This window comes from Callospermophilus lateralis, chromosome 5 (genome assembly GCF_048772815.1).
Source record: "Callospermophilus lateralis isolate mCalLat2 chromosome 5, mCalLat2.hap1, whole genome shotgun sequence".
Taxonomy (NCBI): domain Eukaryota; kingdom Metazoa; phylum Chordata; class Mammalia; order Rodentia; family Sciuridae; genus Callospermophilus; species Callospermophilus lateralis.
The window spans coordinates 130,415,810-130,436,415 of NC_135309.1; the positions used below are offsets into that span (position 1 = coordinate 130,415,810).

A 20,606-nucleotide genomic window follows, 5' to 3' on the forward strand; every position below is an offset into this window, starting at 1 on the left:
CCGATTTCAAGACTTCCTACAAAGCTACAGCAATGAAGATAATGATACTGGTGAAAGCACAACTATGAAGATTAATGGAACAGAATAAAGTCCAAAACAGAGCCCCACTTACAGAATAAGCTTTTGAAAAAGAGGTTCCAAAGTATTTAAATAAAGGAAAGATAATATTTTAATGGTGGTGCTAGAACATCTGATATCTACATGGAAAATACAAACTACAACCTTTACTTCACATCATACATTAAAAAATTAACTCAAAATGAAGCTGGCTTTTAAAAAACCACTGAAACCATAAAATATTGGAGGGTGGACAGGAGAAAATCATAGTTACAGACCAAGTGAAAACCCTTAAACTTTTATGTTAAAACTAGGCAAAAATGGAAATGATATGACAATGGGGCAGTAAATGTCCAGGATTAAGGAGTATTCTTTCAAGCCAAAGGCATGACCTGGAAGTTCCAACCGGAAAGCAACATGAGAGGGGGCAGCTGAAATCAGGAGTTTTCATAGCTGAAACAGACTGTGTCAGAAGAATAACCTTGAGGTCTTTGAAGGGGCTGAAAACACTGGAGGTTGTTTGTCTGAACCCATGCAGTCTGTGTGTTGTTTGAAACCAGAATCGCTTTCTTCCTCCATAACTTCTCTTCTATCCTTCCCTTCCCCTCTACTTTCAAGTGCTTTTAAGGAGAAAGAAAATTAAGGGGAGAGCCAAAGTCTCCCTATTCTCAAGTGGAGCTACAGTCAATATGTACTCACCAAGTATGATGGGAGAAACTCAGGAATGTGAAGAACTCAAACTTTCAAGTGCCTAACTTACTATCCTACCTAGTTCCCTGAGGGAGAAAAGGCACTTTACATTGAACTGATGGGGTACAGGTATGATTCAGAGCAGGACAGGGAAGTTCTTTTGACCTTGGGGGGTGGGGTTGATTCTATAAACTGCTGTTTCAGTGCTTCAGCATCTAACAATAAGTACATTTACAAGATTTAGAATGACAGTAATAAGGTTAGAAGTGCCCAACAAGTGTCATTTGTCAAATGTAAAGGGTATATTTAAGAAAGCAGTCAGTTTATTCTTTGGCTTTATATTTAAAAGTGGTAGCTCCCACTCTCTGTTGATCAAAGTAAAGCCAACAGGTCAATGGGATCCTTGACTCACTAATGGTTTTGTTAAGTTGAAACCTGATGGTGTTCACTGGGCTGCTGAAGGTGTTCAACCTCAAAACCATGAAAACTAAAAGTATACACAATGGCTTTGCCCAATGGGTAGAAACTGAGACTGTCCTCATAGCTCTGGTCAACATTCCCTATTGTTAATCTGGGTCATTTATTTTGATGCCCATATAAAGGATGGTTCTCTAATGAAATCAACTGGAATCAAACTGCTAATCACACCTGCACCCAGACTGTCACCATTAATGCCTAGATCCGACTTATTCTGGGTGTGCCAACACATCCACCATCACGGACTGAGCACAAGTAAAAGACCCTGTTTCTGATGTAGATTGCGTGCCAGACTTGTGACACCTACAAAGAGTTGCCCTGTCTCAGAGTGAAAAAGCCATATCACATGGTTTTGTCTCTGGTACTTGAAGGCTGACTATACTAGACTTTTGGCTCCATCTCTAGGCAGTCAGTTGTGCTGACACTGTTGCTACTGCAGTCTCATCAGCTAGTTCAGGCCACACATTGTAGCCTCTGAAATTAATCTATGTCTTCTGTTCAACTTTTTGGATCACCATCAGTCCGAGAGTACTGCAGTTTTTAATCACAAATGCTACTCAGTAATTGGCTAATAACTGGCTAACATTAAAGGTATTAATGGACTTCTCATACTCTCTACCATCAACAGATACTAATATTATGGAGCATTTACAATGGCCTTCTCAAAACATTGATTCAAAAAGATTTCTGACTATTTCCCTCACCTCCTCCTTGACCAAAAAATCTGGGTAAGGCAGTTTGGTAATCAAATTCAGTTGTCCACAGAAAGGAATCATCTCTTCTCAGCTGCTTCCTGGGTAATGATGAAGACAAAAAGGGGTAGGAAGGTTATATAATCCTAACTGGAAAATTTAGGATTCTGCCCTGAACATTCTTGGACATGATCCTTTTCTCTTCTCCCAAGAGCAACCCTATGACAATCTGGTTGGTACTCGTTTCAGGTGATACCCTGGTCAAAATAGGCTTAAAAGATTCAAACTTAATTCCAGTTCAACCATCTGGATTCTCTTACTGAACTGACATCATCTTTTTTCATGAGAATATTGACTACTTGGTTGAATACAATGATAGCCAAATACACTTACAATGGTCCACATAAGCCAAAGAAACAAAATAGGTTTCTTAAGTTTTTATAAAAATGGCACTCCAGATGAAAGGCTTGGGTAAGAGGAGAGAACATCTAGAAAACAGGTGAAGTTATAGCTACCAGAATAAACACAATGAATTTGTGAGAGGTGGAGGGAGAGTAATTACCTTGGCACCTGGGGAGAGAACACCTTAGATCCCAAGAGGTATGGAGGAGGAAGGAACATTAATTATCTATCAGAACCATTCCTAGAGCCCTACCAATGAAAGAAAATGCTCTGATGCAGCTCTCCCCAACTATTACAAGCATCTTTAAACTGATGCTGAGTCTGCGGTCCCTCATCAGAAGGCTCTGATTATGATCTGATCATCAACTTTCTTAACTTTACCTAGAAGTCCTTTAAAACCACCTGCTTCTGCTCTTTCTAGTGAGGTTTTTGCCTCACTATCTTTCTCATAGCCGACACGAAACCATAAGGTAGACAACTGCCACTCAACTGGTGTTCAAGTGCTTATGAGAAGTAGGAAAGACTGAACTGACTGCCCTTAATTTCTCCAAAAACTGCAAGACTCAAATCATTCTAACTGAAGAGAGAATGGGGGGAGACCACACTGGAGGCAATGTCAGTCTGTGCCCCAGAATAATGAAGGGCTCAATTATAAACAATATTTTCTTTCCAGGACTCCTAGGTTGCCCAGGGACTGTATTTCTTATGTACTACCTTGTGTACTTCACTGTACTACCTTCCTTCCCTTTACAAAACACGATGACTTACACCTCAGAAGTGGTTACAAGGGACCAGAAAAATGTTTAAGGAAGACCAAGTAGTCCTCAGATGACTGGAAATCTTTCCAAACTTAGGCTACTTCTGGTTAGAAGCTCCTGAGGGAAAGCTTACTGGAAGAATAAGTGACTTATTTATGCATGTCCTGTGGGCAGGATTCCCCTCCACAGGAGTTGTCCAATTAAAAAGGTGGTAAAAATCTGTCTCACTGAGGCTGATGTGATCAGCAATGACAACCCTTGGGCTCTGGAAGGCACTCACGTCAGTATCAAATCACTGGCAAGAGTATGAATGATGGACTTGCCCTAGACTTTCTCCTCATGTGACAATGCAGTGTATAATTGCTACAACATCTTCTTACACTTAGCCTAAGGCCAAATGGTAAAGTCAATACAGAAACTAAAGAAGAAGGCCACCTTTCTAGGAATTTGCTCTGTTGTCTGATTCTAGAAGAGGCCTTGGATGGATGGGTACAATGATTAAGGTCAGTACTAAAGAATGGCCACATCCTACTTATTGAAATTCTATTAATAGTTATCTTGAATCCAGTATGAGAAAAACGAAATGGATCAGGTCCCAGTCCCTACGGTATATTAATCAAGAGTGACCAATGAAGTGGTATTGTCATGGAAAATTTCATCAGAGGTCAAAATCATATGAAAATGAAAATATCAGGAGACAACTGTCCATGGATTGCATGTCTTATAAACAAAGGCACTGAGAGCCTTTCACCTTGGACCAACAATTCAAGATTGCTCATACAGCTAAGGGCTTTAAAAGATAAAGCCTGTCTTCTTCCAGAGTTTAGGTAGATTTACTTATCATCCAGTATAATAAAAATAATGTGCCCTCTAGGACAAAGGTTTCTTAAAGTTCAGGAACTGAACTGCAACTCTACAATGCAAACCACTGAGCAAAGCACACATGCAGGCCTTGTGTCATCCCTATGGGAATTAGCGAAGGGACAGAAAAGGAAAACTGATAGAAACATGGATCCCACACTGTTTCCTGTGCTATAAGTAATCAAGTCCTTTTTCTCTGAATCAGGAGTTTCATGTAACGTGCTCAAACTGGCTGACCAACCTATTAGCTTGCAAATACGATAAAACCTTAGACCCTTCAGAGTTCTTGATGATAATTTAAAAAGCGGGCAGCAGATTTGACTAGAACTGATATGATTTGAACTTTGCCAAAGAATATAAACAGATGGCAAAATGCATGTGAAAAAAAATGTTCAACACGATTAGTCATTGGGAAAATGCAAACTAAAACAACTATACCTCCAACACCAGCATGGTTAAAATGAAAAAAACCTGATCATACTGAGTAGTAGCAAGTCTGTGGAGCAATTGGAACACTCATATACTATAATGTATAATGGCACAACTTTTGGAAAAGTCTGGTACTTTCTTCAAACATTAAACACGTATTTATCCAGTTATTCCACTCCTAGATATTTGCCATAAAAAAAATGAAAGCATGTCCAAAGAACTGCACACAAATGTTCATAGCCACTTTATTTGTAAAAGCCCCAAACTGGAAAAACCTAAATAGCTACCAACAGTTAAATCAATAAAGTATGGTATACTGCCCAGCAATAAAAAATGTTTTCTATATATACACACACAACACTGTAATAATTACAATGAGAGAAACAGATAAGTATATTTCATATTCATGATTACATACATAAAATTCTAGAAAATGTGAATTAATCTATAGTGACAGCAGATCAGCATGGCGAATGAAGCTAGGCATAGGAGAGAAAATGAATTACAAAATTGAGAAACAGTGACGGGTGACGAATATGTTCATTATCTTAATAGCAATAATGGCTTTACATATGTATCTGCCAAAACATTTATGTGTTAAAACTCAAACAGTATAATTTAAACGTACTTATTAAATATGAAAATGAAAATATCATCAGGAGACAACTGTTCATGGATTGCAGGTCTTACTGAAACTCCCAAAATATTAAGATCACAATACTATACCTATATATACCCATCAGAACACTTAAAGCAGAAGTTAGCAATCTCTGACCCAAGTGCAGCCTGTTCTATGTAAACAACTTTTACTAACATAGCCACATGCATTCATTTATATGCTGTCTATGGATGCCTCCATGCTACAATATTATAGCTGAGTAACGGCAGCAAAATCTACATGGCACACAAGTCTAAGATATTTACTATGTCCCTTTAAGAAAATATCTGCTAATGTTTTAAAAATAAACCTCAACAATACCAAGTGTTGATGAGAATGTAACAAAACTGAACCCCTCAATATTATATAAACAGTAGAACCACTTAAAAAAAAAACAAACTTCCAAATGGTTTCCCAAAGTTAAACATATCTTACATTCAGTTCTATCCTATTTCTAGATGTTTATTAAGAGAAACAAAATCATATGCCCACTCAAAGACTCGTATATAGCAGTTATTATTCTAACCTTACAATTCTAACAGTTAAAAGCAATAATAACTTAAACATCATTACATCAAGAAAGAAACTGTGGTATATCCATATTATGGACACTCAGTACTGAGTAGTACAGATACATACTGAGTAGTAGAGATACTACTCAGTAACGGAAAGGGGCAAAATATCACACCACCATGCACAAATCTCTAAAGTACACTGCTAAAGGAAAACAATCAAATGTGAAAGGCTACACGCTGTGAGTCTATCTATGTGACTTTTACAAGAGTGCCACTGTACCCAGCCATCTATATGACATTTTTAATAAGGTAAAACTATAGTAGTAAAAATCACATTTGTAGTATTCAAGATCAAATAGAAGGAGTCAACAGAAAACCTTTTAGGGTTATGAAAATGTTTCTGTATCTTGATTGTGGTGGTGGTTACACCAGTATATACCAAAAAAAAAAAAAAAAAATCAGCTGGATGAAGTGATGCACACCCTAATCCCAGTGACTTGAGAGGTTGAGGCAGGAGGATTACAAATTTTAGGCCAACCTCACCAACTTAGCAAGACCCTGTCTCAAAATGAAAAAAGGGGTGGGTGGTGCGGCTGGGATGTGGCTCAGTGATAACATGTCTTTAAGTTCAGCCCCTAACCCGCCCCCCCCAAAAAAACCCCCACAAAATTCAAATTCTACAATTAAAATGGGCAAATGGTTATTACATGTAAATTATACTTTAAGAGGCAGGGAAGAAAACAAAATTTATATGGCAACTGATGCTTTGTAACAAATAACAGAAACCTTCTCATACAGTTTTAAATAAATAATTAAGCAATTCCAGAAAAGCAAAAATAAGGTCAAAGTATGTTTTTAAGTGTCATTTAAAAAAGGTTCACACTATATTCCAAAAACAATCCCATATTGCAAATCTAAGACAAGTACTTCATGTACCTTCCATATCTGCAAAATGGTTACACAATAATCTTTTCAACAGTGTTCTCTTTAACAGTCAAGTTAAACACAAAATTTTTATTCATAAATTATTTAACTTGTTAAATCTATGTCTTTTGCTCTGATGGGGATAGCCTGTTAATTCTATATCTTCCTTTTTAAGGACCCATATGACGCTCAGTTATTGATTATGTGGTCATTCCTCTGATGACAAATACTGTTATTAATAGGAAATTAATGGCCCACTTTGGAATGCTCCAATTCCCTAATAAATTTTTGATTTAACATCAACTCAGTATAATCATTTGGAAGACATTTTAAATGACAAACTCAACTTGCATGGTATCAATAATACAAATAATTACAATTTAATTGAAACTAAGCTATGACTATGACCTGGCCACTCACTTTAAAGAGCCACCCCTAACAGAAAGATGTTAAAATGAGAAAAGAAACATGTTTCCTTTAATGAAGCAGTTTTGTTCAAGTGTTGAGGTAAATTGTAAATTAATTCTACCAGTCTTCTTATGCTCATTTTAATGAGTATAACCTAGTGAACCCAGATCCTTGCTCCAGAAATAATTAAAGAATAACAAAAGTGCTGCTACCCAACTTTAGTTCAGCTAGTATTTAAGGCTGAATGGCCAGGCAAGAAGTAGTTTTAGAGGCTCCTGAAAGATGAAAATGCATAACTCCTGTCTCAAAGCAGTTGAAAACTAAAGGGAAAATATAAGGACAATAATAGTATGATTATTGCTTAAGCAGAAAATGTATAAAGATAAAGTAAAAATATAGAAGTATCTAAGTCAATCTGCTTGGCGCTGTCATGTAAAACTTTAGAGAACAAGTGGTTTGCTCTGGACTGAGAATAGAAAGATGAGTAAGATTCTGTCAATGAAACAAGCAGGGAGAAGGCATTCCAAGCAAAGAATAGAGCATATGCCATAATAATACTGCTATATGGCATTCACTGTTTTAAGTGCTTTACACATACGAATTCAAAGAACAGATCTAAAACAGGATAACAATATTTGGAGATCTGATCTCACTTAAGAGTTTATTCTTCAAATAGCCCTAATCATAAGTCATTTATTAAAGACAATCAACACTGATTGCTTACCACTGCAGCTACTGAGGTGGCATTACCAACTGGGGCTCCCAAGAAGTTGACCAAAAACTTAAAAGAAAACGGATGGGTAAATGTGATGTCCATAGGGAACTCTGAAAAGCTCTGACTTATTACAGGGAATGTAGAAGATCACATATAAGCACAAGGCTGGGTGCCTGCCCCAAAAAGATCTTAGGAGGCCCAAAGCTTTGTCATCTGATCTTGAGGTTCTACACACTCAGAAAGGAGAGGCTAAAGCTGAGTTGCAATGGAACAGAGGAAATGTAGCATCACACACAGGGGTGGGTGGGGTTAAGACTCTCCCTGTAGAATATCTAGCTGGTTCAAGAAACAATTCAACATGTTACTATTATTTTTACTGAATAGCACAGATGGTCGTAATTAATATAAGGGTCTTATAATAAATCCTCTAAAAGGTTCTAAATAAGCTATACAACATGAATACCCAATTGTTTTTACCTTCATCTTCCAAAGACTAAGTATGTGAACTTCATTAAATTTCTCCCAAATTCAATCTGGCCACTGTTACAAAATATGTTCCACTGTTCTGCTGCTAAGAACTTTGCCTATGGGCTGATGACTCACACTCATGAGCAACAGAGGTCATACAAAAAACACTTATTTCTTCAAGATTTAACCACATATCTGATACTGACACATCCATTTACATTCCCTAGTCTACCTTCATTTTGAGAAGGGATGTTCTAATCAAGCATCCCTCTTCAGCACACACCTCTATTTTGCTACCCAAGTTTAGCTCTCTTTATAGGAGAGTACTAATCTGGTTTTGACTGAGACACAAGCATTTATCTATCATTCACAAATTTTATTGAACAACTACTATGTCTTAGATGCTATAAATACCAAGACCTTGTCAGAAAAAATTGATTTTAAATTGTCTTCAAACTAATTAAAAGAAATGGTACTTATGGACAATTAAGGCCACACAGTATGGTAGACCTAGGATATTAAACCAGGGAAAATGACTCCGGAGCTCTTATTCTTAGTCATTATCTTAGATTGCTCCTATTCATTTTGTAAACATGTTGAGGTCTTTGTTCATTATAACTCCTTAATGTTATCTTCATACCTCCTAGGAGGAATTTTATGTTTTAATACCAGGAATGGCTCCTTGGAGCAAGTGATGAGACGATCCTTAAACAATGAATAATGTAACTGAATACTAGTTTTTTTTTCTTTTCCTTGAGTTCCAGAACTCAGAGCTAGATGTACCCCCACATAGCAAGTATATAGACTTAAAATGGAATGCATTTGTTATAATTCTGATTATCCCCATACCCTAGCCCAACCTATTTATTTCATCTTCACCAATTTTCTCAGTGATTTTTAAACAGTACTGTGCTAGCCTTTGTAAGCCAAATCCTTTATAGAATACAGCATGATATGAATAATTTATAATTTGAATCAACAAAACAGTTTACAGGAACTCACAGAACTCTGCAAAGGGCTGCCTAAACTTCCTTTACCAAAAATACTACTTTAATTCTTAGCAGTTTTCAAACAATAACAGTAAATCAAATGTAAGTAAAAGAACAATCAATCATTATCTAGAAGAATTTTATAGATCCTTAGATATTCTTAATTTCAAAATGTCGGTTCTTTAATGGCATGACACATACTGCAAATTTTGACTAATAGGGTGAACATGCCTGAATATAACTATCTGTACCACACTCAAGAAATAATTACCTGACTTCAAGGGCTTTAATAGCTTCTAGCATTTGTAGAAATTCTGCTGCTTTCCATACGTCATTGGCTTCTTCTTCTCCTTGTATCATTAGTTTTGCTGTGTATGTGAACTCAATTAAATGACGAAAGGCCATTTTACTAACACCTGTAAAAAATATGTTCATTAGTATGTATTCACATTAATTCAAATCAATATGAATTAATACAGTCAATTACAATATGTAGTAAAGAAAAAAGTACTTGTAATTTGATTACCAAGTTATTTAAAAAACTTCCTAGAAAAATTAGCATTAACAGCATAATTCACATGACAGCCACATACCAACACTACTAACACCTTCCAATTGCTGAGGCTGGCTTGGAACTTGAAATCCTCCTGCCTCAGCCTCCCAAGCTGCTGGGATTATAGGTGTGTACCACTGCAACCGGCAAAAAAGCTTTATTAACCCACTTAAACCCCAAGTGTTCAAGTCTGTGAATATCTCAATGAAATTGACACTATTACATTAAAAGAGGTTGAAAATCATAATCTACAGTTTATTATTAATTGCAACTATCTTTATTATTATATAATGATATTACATAGTTTTTATAAGTGTTCCACATCTGGGACAATATGTACTCTTTTTTTTTTTGGTATCTATGCTTTTCATGTCAAAAGCATGAAATGTTTACTTTGCTCATGATTATGAGATGATCATGTGATTTTTTTATTATTAATTTTGTAAACATCATATACCACATTAATTTGAGTTCCCAGGAGTAAATATCACCTGATCATGGGGTATGATTCTTTTAATATGCTATTGAATTTGGTTTGTCAGCAATTTGTAGAAGACTTTTGTATCTATATTCATCAGAGAAATTGGTCTACAGCTTTTTTTTTTTTTTCCCTTGGTGGTTTCTTTATCTTGCTATCAAGAAAATGCTAGTTTCATAAATGAGTTGGAAGTGTTCCTTCCTTTTCAATTTTTTGGAAGAGCTTGAGGACTGAAATTAACTCTTCCCCTTCCTCAAATGTTTGGGTGAATTCAACAATGAAGTCTGGGTCCTGAACTTCTTTGTTGGGAGGTTTTTGATTAAAGACTCAATTTTCCAGCAGAATACAACAGACACCAGAATGGCAATATGTAAATCAATGGTTCTGCAACTGATGTGATTCTGCAATCTGTATATGGGGTAAAAATGGGAGCTCATATCCCACTTGAATCAAAGTGTGAAATATGATATATCAAGAACTATGTAATGTTTTGAACAACCTACAATAAAAATTAAAAACAAAACAAAACAAAACAAAAAAAAGACTCAATTTTCACAGTATATCTCTTCAGACTTTCTATTCCTTCATGATTCAATAACAAAACCTTCTTTAATACTTCTCCTACATTTAAATGTGTATGTATCTGCTCTGATGATTACAATGTATGGACATCTCTTGACTGTAACCTAGCTGAGAAATAATTTTAGATTTGTACATTCACCTTACAGTGCCTATCAATGCATTCTAAAATTCAGAACACAAATCAGGAATAAATGGCAAAAGTTATTTTCAAAATTAGGCTTCTATGATTCCCACTTTTCAATTTTGTTTTTAAAAATTGAGGTAAATCTCTATTTCTGTATACTTCTTAATCCTATAAATTATTGCTTTAGCCTGCTAAATCAAGGCTACAGGGAATTATTAAAACAAAGGAAAAACTAAGTTTGACAGATTTTTAGATTAAGAAATGCCAAGTCCAAACTGCACAAAACATATAATTACAAATGACAAAAACAATTATGTTCTTTGCAACTACTTTATACATCGAAATGTGGTCTATGGGACAATGGTAAGAATATTAGTGGAATAGCCACAAAGTGTTTAAAGCAGTACCCTGTATTTGTGTAAAGAAAGGATACCACAAAGGAAGTCAGAACTTTCAAGTGTCAGTACCAGTTGCTCCACAATCTGACATGGGACAAGATAATGTCTGAGCCTCAGTATACTTATCTTTAAAATGTCTGAAAACAATGTGAACATTGAAAAGCACATAAAATATACTAATAAGTTTCGTTTCCAAGTAAGCAAACTAAAACTAAAAATAATTGGATTCATCAAAGGCTAATTTTACTTGATTCCTCAATCATTTTTTCCTTGTCCTTTTTGTTTTTGCTTTTGGTGGCTCTAGGGATTGAACCCAGGGCCTCACACATACTAGGCAAGTACTCTACCACTGAGCCACATCCCCAGCCTTCCTAGTTGTCATCTTTTTATCATGCTTTCTTTATTACACAAAAGTAGTCTATGTGAAACACAACTAGGTTTTGCTGCCTTTTAGGGAGTTTGGACCAAAAATTAAAATGCACAACAAAAGAGCTTTATATAAATGTTTATATATTTCTTAAAATAGAATAAGATTTTTAAATTTTTGTTTTAATTGTAGTTGGACACAATACCTTTATTTATTTTTTATATGTGGTGCTGAGAATTGAACCCCTTGCATGTGCTAGGCGAGTGCTCTATTGCTGAGCCACAACCCCAGCACCAAGATTTGAATTTTTAATCAAAACAGATATGTAATGCTTATATGTATCAAGCCTGGCTCAAAATACAAATATTAACAGAATCCTTAAAACTATGAAATAATTTATTAAGTGATAAAAATTAAGATCAATCCCAGATAGTCTTACTCCTAAATCTATGGTAAAATTTTAAATAGGATGTTGATGGGATAAAGATTTTAAACTTTTCCTTCCTGGTTGGAAAAATGTCTGCAATCTCAGTCATTATAGGTCTACGATCTTTTACATAATTCTAAAGTCCCCTAAATTGCTCTTTTTGTCTGTACCATGTATACACATAACCCCTCTTGGTTATTTTATGCAAAGGCAGGTGGGTCAACTACTGCTTATTCTTTCAGTTTACATCTTGACTTTCCCTTGTGTGCACGTGCAGTTGTGCAGTTAAGGAACTCCAACCCTGCAATTTTACGCAAGGTTCTACCACTGAACTACATCCCCAGCTCCATATCTTGACTTTTGTTAAAAAATTTTGGGGGTGCCAAGGATTGAACTCAGGGGCACTCAACGACTGAGCCACATCCTCAGCCCTATTTTGTATTTTATTTAGAAATAGGGTCTCACTCCTCACTTTTGCTGAGGCTGGCTTTAAACTCAGGAGCCTCCTGCCTCAGCCTCCCAAGCCACTGGGATTACAGGTGTGTGCCACTGTGCCTGGCCATATATATATATATATATATATATATATATATATATATATATATATATATATATTTGTATATGGACACAATATCTTTATTTATTTATTTTTATGTGGTGCTGAGGATCGAACCCAGTGCCTCACACATGCCTGGCAAGTGCTCTACCACTGAGCCACAGCCCTGACTTAATATATTTTTATCAGAAAGATTTTGCTGAATCCTTGGGTTTTCATATTAGAGATCTATACTATTTTAGATAGAAATTTTTAATACTACCAAGAATCTCATATTAGGATTATGTTATTTTTTCTTGTACAAGGCCAAAGGTCTGTTGACAATCTTCAAAGAATACCCTCTATCTGGAGAAGTTTCCACATGCCATATATTATTAATAGAGCATGTCAAGAACTGCAATATTAACTGTGGAGAATTAAGAGCACCTGCTCCTTGCAAAATGGCCTACAGACATTTTTCTCTTTTAACAACCAGCACTATTATATTCAGGAAAACAAAATCTGAAGTTAGGAACAGAAAGAAAATTTCTTTAAAGAAAATGAAGTGCTTACTATTTCTCTTGGTTCATTTGTATTAATCTCTTATTTTTTAATCTCTTAGATTAAAAAATAGATTTACTGAAACATCATGACACTACTGATGTTCCCTAATGAATTTCATATAGCCTCAATACGTTTTATATCTAAAGATTATTTGCTCAGTATTTTGCAGCAAAAGTAGACAGCCATAAGCTCATTCCTGCCTATGCAGCATCTTCAGCCCTTATTTTATTCTGAAATTCCTGATCATTATCAATCATTTAAAGTTGGTCATTACATAGAGACCCAACAGTAAATCAACAGTGAAGTTTATCATCTGGAATCTGCCTTACTCTCATATTTCCTATTTTATAGAACATATGCTTATTCCTCTCACTCACCATATACTGAATCAATGACAAACCTTGATTTTATCTCATTATCTCTCAACTACAGTCAGTATCTTTATTGTCTCTACTATTCCCAAACCTCTTAAAACCAAGTTTCCCTACAAGTTTGTCAATAAAATTTGATCAGAACATAAAGCTCTGTACTGTCTTTTTCCCACTTAAGTAAATATCAACATGTTATGCTTCAGAAATACTAATATTTGGTTACAGGATGTTACCCTAGACTCCACTGAGTATATGAATATAAACTGAATTGCATTTAGAAAATTTTGAAATTTGGAATTGTGAGAAATACATCTGGCCTCCAAGAATTTGAATAAAGAATTGTGGAGGTTGTTTTGTGGATTTTGGTTGGTCAGACTTAGCTGAGCACTTAAAAGTGTTGTTTCCCATCTTTGGAATCACATCTGGGATGAGTATTTTTTATAAACATCTCAGGTGCTTCTTATGTGACCAGCCCAACAACTGTCCTATGAACAAACCAAATTAGTTAACATGAACTAACTGATAATACCTGCCCAGGTAACTGAAGTGGTAAATGACGTATAGTTGTGAAAATATTTTATTCTATCAGGACTAGTTTGCTAACTTACAAATCTCAGGTCTAATGGATTTTCTTACCAATCCCTTACCCCTCTCATTGAAGTGCACAGGAGAACACAATTAACATAAAATGTTAATATGAGCACCTTAATCTGAGTCTTCTCCCTGAGAGCAATGCTTAAAAGAGTAAAAAAGGGTAGTATCTGGTATTTCCCTATATTCTTAGGGAATTCTTCCAATTAGTGGGGGAAAAGTCCTACTCAACATGTACTTGGATGTTTGTCTTTGATAGTAGGGGCTAAAATATCTGGACATGATATTCTAAGATTTGCCATTAAAGAGAAAACAGGCAATTGATCTGTGGTTTTAGGAAAAGTAGAAAGAGAATAAATTAAGAAAATTGGAGTCTCAGTTCTGAACCAGGGAATGAATAAATGTTGAAGACTGGATGTAGTGAATCCAAATAGCAAAGCTAAGCTGGTATACAAACTGGCTTCAAGGGCAACAATTTTATTTAGAAGCCAAAGGTGAATTCAAGGTTCTAATCAAAGGTAATTTACCACCAGAAAACAATGAAAGAGTTCAGCTTGTATGTATAACACTGACATCCACAAAGGATTTTACAATTCAATTTTTTCAACAAAGGTCATCTCCTTCTACAAAATCCTATAAGGCAATGGTCCTCAACACTGATTACACATTGGAGGTCCCAGTGCAGTGCAACTCAAACTCTGTTCATAGAAATTACTGGAGGATCTTGTGATTCAGTAGGCCTGGGTGGAAACTGAGTCAATGGTTCTAACAATGTCCCAGGTGATACCCACTAATTACTAGTCCTCAGAAAACATGCTGAAAAACAAGGAGTCAAAAAACTTAAATACAGGTATGTAAACCACACCCTTGAAAGACCTATTTAGTTGATCTGAAACTACAGCCTAGATGTTGGCATTTGTAAAAGTTCTCCTGGTGTTTCTAATGTACAACTAATTTGCACTGCTCCAAGTCACTGTTATAGATGAGGTTCCAGTTCTGGCTAAGATAAAGTACAAGCATGCTCCACCCAATTTTGTCCATTAATTACAACTAAACATCCTGCAGAGAATACATAAAGCATACATATAAGGACTATGAAAATAGAAGTAAGTAGATTAGAAAGAGAAAAACTCAAAAGAGCAGAGTTTCTTCCCACATCTTCCAGGTTAGACTTGAGAACCCAAATCCCAAAACTGAGCAGTGAGTAGAAACAGAAAAAAAGCACCGAGCTACAAAACCAGAAAAGGGGATAATTGGGGAGAGGAGTGGGAAGGGAAAGAGACTTTGTAATTTTTCTTCTCTCAGCTATGCCTCAGGACAAGTCCTAGTTCTAAGGCTGCACATATATAGCTGATAGCCAATTAAATTATTAAGAGTTCTTTTCTCTGCCAAAGGAACGAGGTGATCTGAAGAATATGGAGGGAATTCATGTTTTTCCTCTACGGTTTCTGCCACCACTTTGTCCAGGAAACAGATCCACCTGCAGGAAATGTACAATAGCACACAAGCTAAAACCCCAGTTTTCTAAACAATGAAAAGGAGCTTCTGGGAGCTTGAGTACAGAGGAAATCATGGTAATGAAGGAACTGGAGAAAGGTCCTCTCAATCTGTGTATGTGATCTAAAGCTCACCTGCAGAGTTGCACTGACCCAAAGTTACAATGAAAACTGCATTATGACATGACTACCAGCCAGGTCCCAGGAAGGTTTCTGTTCAGTCCCATCTGGAACCTGGACAGCACTATAAAAATTTTAAAAGTAAATTGGAATTGGTTCCACAACCCAGGGGGCAGCTTGAACCTAACCAGACAGATTTCCTCTTCATCCAGTCTTAAAAAGTTACATTCAAAGTGTCCAGGACATAATACAAAACCATTTGATATATTTTACAGATTAAAAAAAAGGAAGTCAAGACATCCAAGGACACAAAGCTGACAAATACTAAGACCAGGACTAAAACTCAGCTTTTCTAATTATGAGTTGAGCACTTTCTCTATAGCCAGGTAACTGATAAATAGAACAGTTAAGACCTTAAGACATGACACTGAACTAAATTCATTCTTTAAACCTAAATCTGCACAAAAACCACAAAGAGTGCTTTCTATATTACTTTATCTGTCTATAACTGAAATACTGAAGGCTTGTGTGTCCTGTGATATTATGGACATAACAAGACAAAGAAGAGAAAAATCCCAAGGTGACAAGTTTTCAGAAAAGGGTCTACTACTCCAGTGCTACTCTCTCCACTAACAATGAGTACTCCAGCAGAGGCCACTTATTTTTTGAAATTTAATATTCTGCTTAGAAGTAATCTTTCATTTGAAATCCCTATCTAAGGTAGACTAAACCTCTCATTTTCCCTCTTCAGTGATGCCATAAAACAGTAACAGTCTCTAACACTTTTTGCAGTCCTTTGCTGTTGCTATCACATTTTCAACTTCATTAGACTCAGCTTACTCATGAATTCTGAATTTCTAGCATCGAATATAATAATTAGTTTTTTAATATTATAAATAGCTTCCACTTATTAGGCTTTGACAATGCATCAAACACCATGCCAGATATTCTGCACAGGTTATTTCAATTAATAATTATAAGTCTGTTAATCTCTTTTCAAATGAGGAGATCAATATGTAATTGAGGTAAAGTAACTTCATAATATTTAGCAAACATCAGATGAATCAACTGTTGGATTTCTTGCCCTATAGTAAAACAAAAACCATCTAAACAGCTAGATTCTCATTTTGGTAAGCTCTATGGATTCCCATTATGCCTACACTCTTTCCATGACTGAAAAAAGATAATCTAGCTGCAGATGTATCAATTGGAATATGCCAAAATAAAAAGACATTCTTAACTCCCTTAGGCATCAAATTTTTCTAAGGGAATGGTGTTCCTAGGCAACCCGTTCATAACAAAGAATATGTATATGGTGAAAGAGATATAAAACTAAAACCCCAAAACCCTGAAATAAGATTCTGTATTTATGTATACAAATAGATTTATGCCCCACTGTTTGGATTTTGACAGGAGATGAAACCGGGGAGAGAGTAGCAACAAGAGATAAAATCACGGTAATTAACAGCATAGACAATCTCTTACTAGGTGGACAACCTTGGGCAAGTAACCTTTTGAACTCTGTCTCCTCTGTGTATATTGGAAATAACACGACTTACTTTTAAAATATTAATGTGAGCCTCAGAAAATATACAAACTACATGGCACAATGCTTGGCACTTGGTAGGTTATTAGAAAATGTCAATTACAAAAAAAAAATCACTTTTTATTTCAAGTTAATATCTAACTGATGATTTCTTCCCCCTTAAGACATTCCATTTTTCTGAATGCTACCTGAGTTCATCATTCCTAGCCTCTTCCATATCATAGCAGCCCACTTCACCTTGTGCCTGTCATCTATATCACTGTTAGTACATCATTACCTCTGTTAATATAAATATAAAGGCCTCTCCTATAATTTACAGTATCCCCACCTGTCTGAAAGATGGTGATTTAATTTTTATGCATAATTTCAAAAGTCAGTGACTGGTTTCAGCAGTGGAAAAGCCTTTTATTGCTCACTAATATCTACTATCTAAAAGTTTTCCTGGAAGATCATGCTACCAAACCATTTATTAGAAGTAATGATTCTCAAAAGTATCAAAAGAATAATCTATCTAGCTGCTCAATAAGGAATCATTCATTGATGCCTATTCTCCATGATGAAAGGTAAAAGAGTCTAAAGTTAAAGAACCAATTATTTCCACTGAAATATTGCACATAAAACGAAAACGTACCTTCTATCTCCACCAAAGGTTCCTGAGTAAACTCTTGAAAGAATTTGTAGAAGAACTTACTGCAAGCAGCCAAAACAGCCTTATGGGCCTTAAAATGATGTCCTAAGGTGGAAAAAACAAACAAAACATACTTATGCACAAAAATCAAATGTAAAAACTGTAAAACATAAAATATAAAAAGTAAAATAGATTTTTTTTGCAACATAATATCTGTATAAATCACTAAACTACAGTTAGAATATGGTCAGCTGTCTGGGTAAATTTTAAACTTAATTAAACAAGAAGTCAAATTTTTACTTCAAAGACAATTAAGTTTTTATAAAAGCCCACTTACAATACGAGGTAAAGAATTTTCTAGCTCTTTCTGTGACCATCAATTATGAAATAAGACGTCTATACTACTCAGTGAATTTTTAAATGAAGAATCCAAAAGATCACACAGCATTTGGAGACAAAAAACCGTAAAATAAGTATAAGCACAAAGTTTGATGTGTATGCAATAGCAAATGTTTTAAAAATGCATACTATGTGTAAACTCAATTTCGGTGAACCTATAATAAATAAAGAAAACAGCTTGCTTTGAAAAGTCTGTTTTCACTAAACAGAAAAGATACTCAAGCTGGGCTTGTCTACTTTATGACAATTAAGACTAATGAAGCCTTCAACTATTTGTGGGGGACTCCTAAAGAGGATCTCTCACATTCTCCATCCAAAACCATCTGAAAAACCAGAAACCTATACTTCCCAAATGACTCCTGTAAGAGGACTTCTCAAAGCAGCTTACCAACAGAAGACTATCAACCAAACATTTTTAGACATTCTCATCTGTTAACCAAAAATTCTGAGATGTAGTCTATACGCCAAACCTCATCATCCTGTACTCTTGCGTGCAATGAGAAAACTTTAACAGGATGCAAGAAGTTAAAATGCGATGAATACCAAGCTCTACTGAAAGAACAACTGACCAACCCGATTTCTGCAGTATGGTCTATGCGAGCAGACACTGACAAGTGTCCTCCAGTTTCAGTGCACACCATCCAGACTTTGGTAGGGAGCCCAAAAAGAGTAGGGGGGAAAAGGCGGGTGGTGGAAAGGGAGAACTGAAGCCATAAATACGCTCCTCTGACCACTGTCCTACGCACCATCGACTATTAGTGTGATATCGGTAAATCGATCCTGCTCTCGTTGTTCATTCAATCGGTCCAGAATCATTTTATGATGTTCAGGAAACTCCTGAAGGCATTCCATCGTCTCTTCAGCCTCCATGGCCTTCGGGTTGCTCTACAAAAGAGGAGCATGATAATGTACACCCATGAGCTCGTGCTGGGAAACAAAACCCCTAAAGCACAAAACAACGAAAAAACAAAACCCAGGAACGTGAAAAGAAGGGGGGGGAGGGTGAGGCAAGAGAGGAAGGCGAGGGAAGAAAGAAAGGCGAGCCAAGTAGCCGCCGCGCGTTGCGGGCCGGAGCCGCGGCCGCGGGACTCCGAGCCTGACCTAATTGGACTCGGGAGACGCGAGCTGGAGCGGGGTGGGCACAGCGCCGGAGGCTCGGGGCGCCCAGGCGCGCAAGTCCGGCAAGGGAGGGAACCCGACAGCCGTGGCGGCGCTCTAACGGCCCACCAAGCCCTTCTGCCCCGCCCGAGCTCCCGCTGCCCCAGGACCCGGTCCGGCCCGCGGCCCACAACGACTCCCGGGTCGCCTCTCCCTCCCCCGCCCTCCCTCTTCTCCCCCGCCCCGACCCGGCCGGCACTCACTCAGGGAAGGAGGAGCGGCCCGGGCATGCGCGTCACTTACGTGACGTACTGCGTCACTGCGTCAGGCTCCGGCTGACGCGTACGCCAACCGAGGAAGGGGCGGGCCACGCCCCTACCGCCCTCTAAGTGTAGGGGCGGAGCCAGCCGGGTTTTGGGAGCTCCCTGCGGCTTTGGCCGCCGGCTGAGAAAAGGAACCTGTCTTGGGCGGATACAAAGCTTGGCTGGGTCGGAGAGAGGAACCTAAATCACCGCCCTTCTGCCTTTTACTCTTACCCGCGTGACTCCAGGTGCAGATGCTTTTGACCCCGTACTCTGAATACACTTACTAACCAGTCGCACCACGATTATATCCCCTGGCTGCTCCAGCCACGCCCCACCCCGCCCAATTTTCCTCGCGAGCCCAGGTTGGCCTGCCTTACCTAGCTCGCGTTTCTTCTCTCCTCCCCTTCCGTGCTCTCCCCTCCCAGAGCACAGGTTACCCTACACCTTTCCCTGTTCCCAGGCCGCAGCTTTCCCTCCATCATTTTCTTCGCAGGATCCCGGGCGCTCCTTACGCTGGGTCTAGCTGACGCACGTGCGCTCGCCTGCACGCCCCGGTGGAAGCGGCCACGGGAGCGAGCACGTTCAGGCGCCCGGGATCTGTCTCCCCAATGCCCGCCCTCTTCGCGCCGGCCGGTGCACGTGTTTACTAGGATCGGGACCTGGATCTGCGCTGAATTACTCGCGTGATTTCTTCACTACAGATCTTCTCACCCCGCACCTCTACTCATTAAAGAGGCCTGTGACTCAGTTAACCATACACATGCAACTGGCTCATTCATCCTAAGAAAGGCTTTTTGAGGAGAATGCAATAGTTGAAGTTCAATTTTTTTCTCTTAAGGAGTTTGAGAATGAGGATTAGGAGAGAATTCAAATAGCTATGTACAATAGTGGGTATAATTATTATTGCAACAGACAATGTTTTGAGAGTCAACACTGTGCTAGATGCTGTTCATGGGAAATCCGGCGGTGTGCAAGGTACAC

At 37.5% G+C, this 20,606-nt stretch overlaps 1 protein-coding gene across 5 annotated transcripts in view; it reads right to left on the reverse strand.

Moving 5' to 3' along the window:
• Positions 1-20,168, reverse strand: part of Znf131 (zinc finger protein 131) — a 30,369-nt gene extending 10,201 nt beyond the window's left edge. For 2 of the 5 annotated variants that reach the window (XM_076856166.2, XM_076856161.2), the window contains exons 1-3: positions 18,969-19,490; positions 17,827-17,928; positions 9,315-9,459 (exon numbers count right to left, since the gene is read on the reverse strand). In XM_076856166.2, the coding sequence (XP_076712281.1) occupies positions 9,315-9,459; positions 17,827-17,928; positions 18,969-19,092 (371 nt within the window). In that variant the 5' untranslated portion in view covers positions 19,093-19,490. Of the gene's footprint in view, positions 1-9,314; positions 9,460-17,826; positions 17,929-18,968; positions 19,491-19,583; positions 19,624-20,002 lie in introns of those variants that run through there. The other 3 variants (XM_076856163.2, XM_076856165.2, XM_076856164.2) reach the window with 3 other exon arrangements.
• Positions 20,169-20,606: the final 438 nt, after the last annotated feature.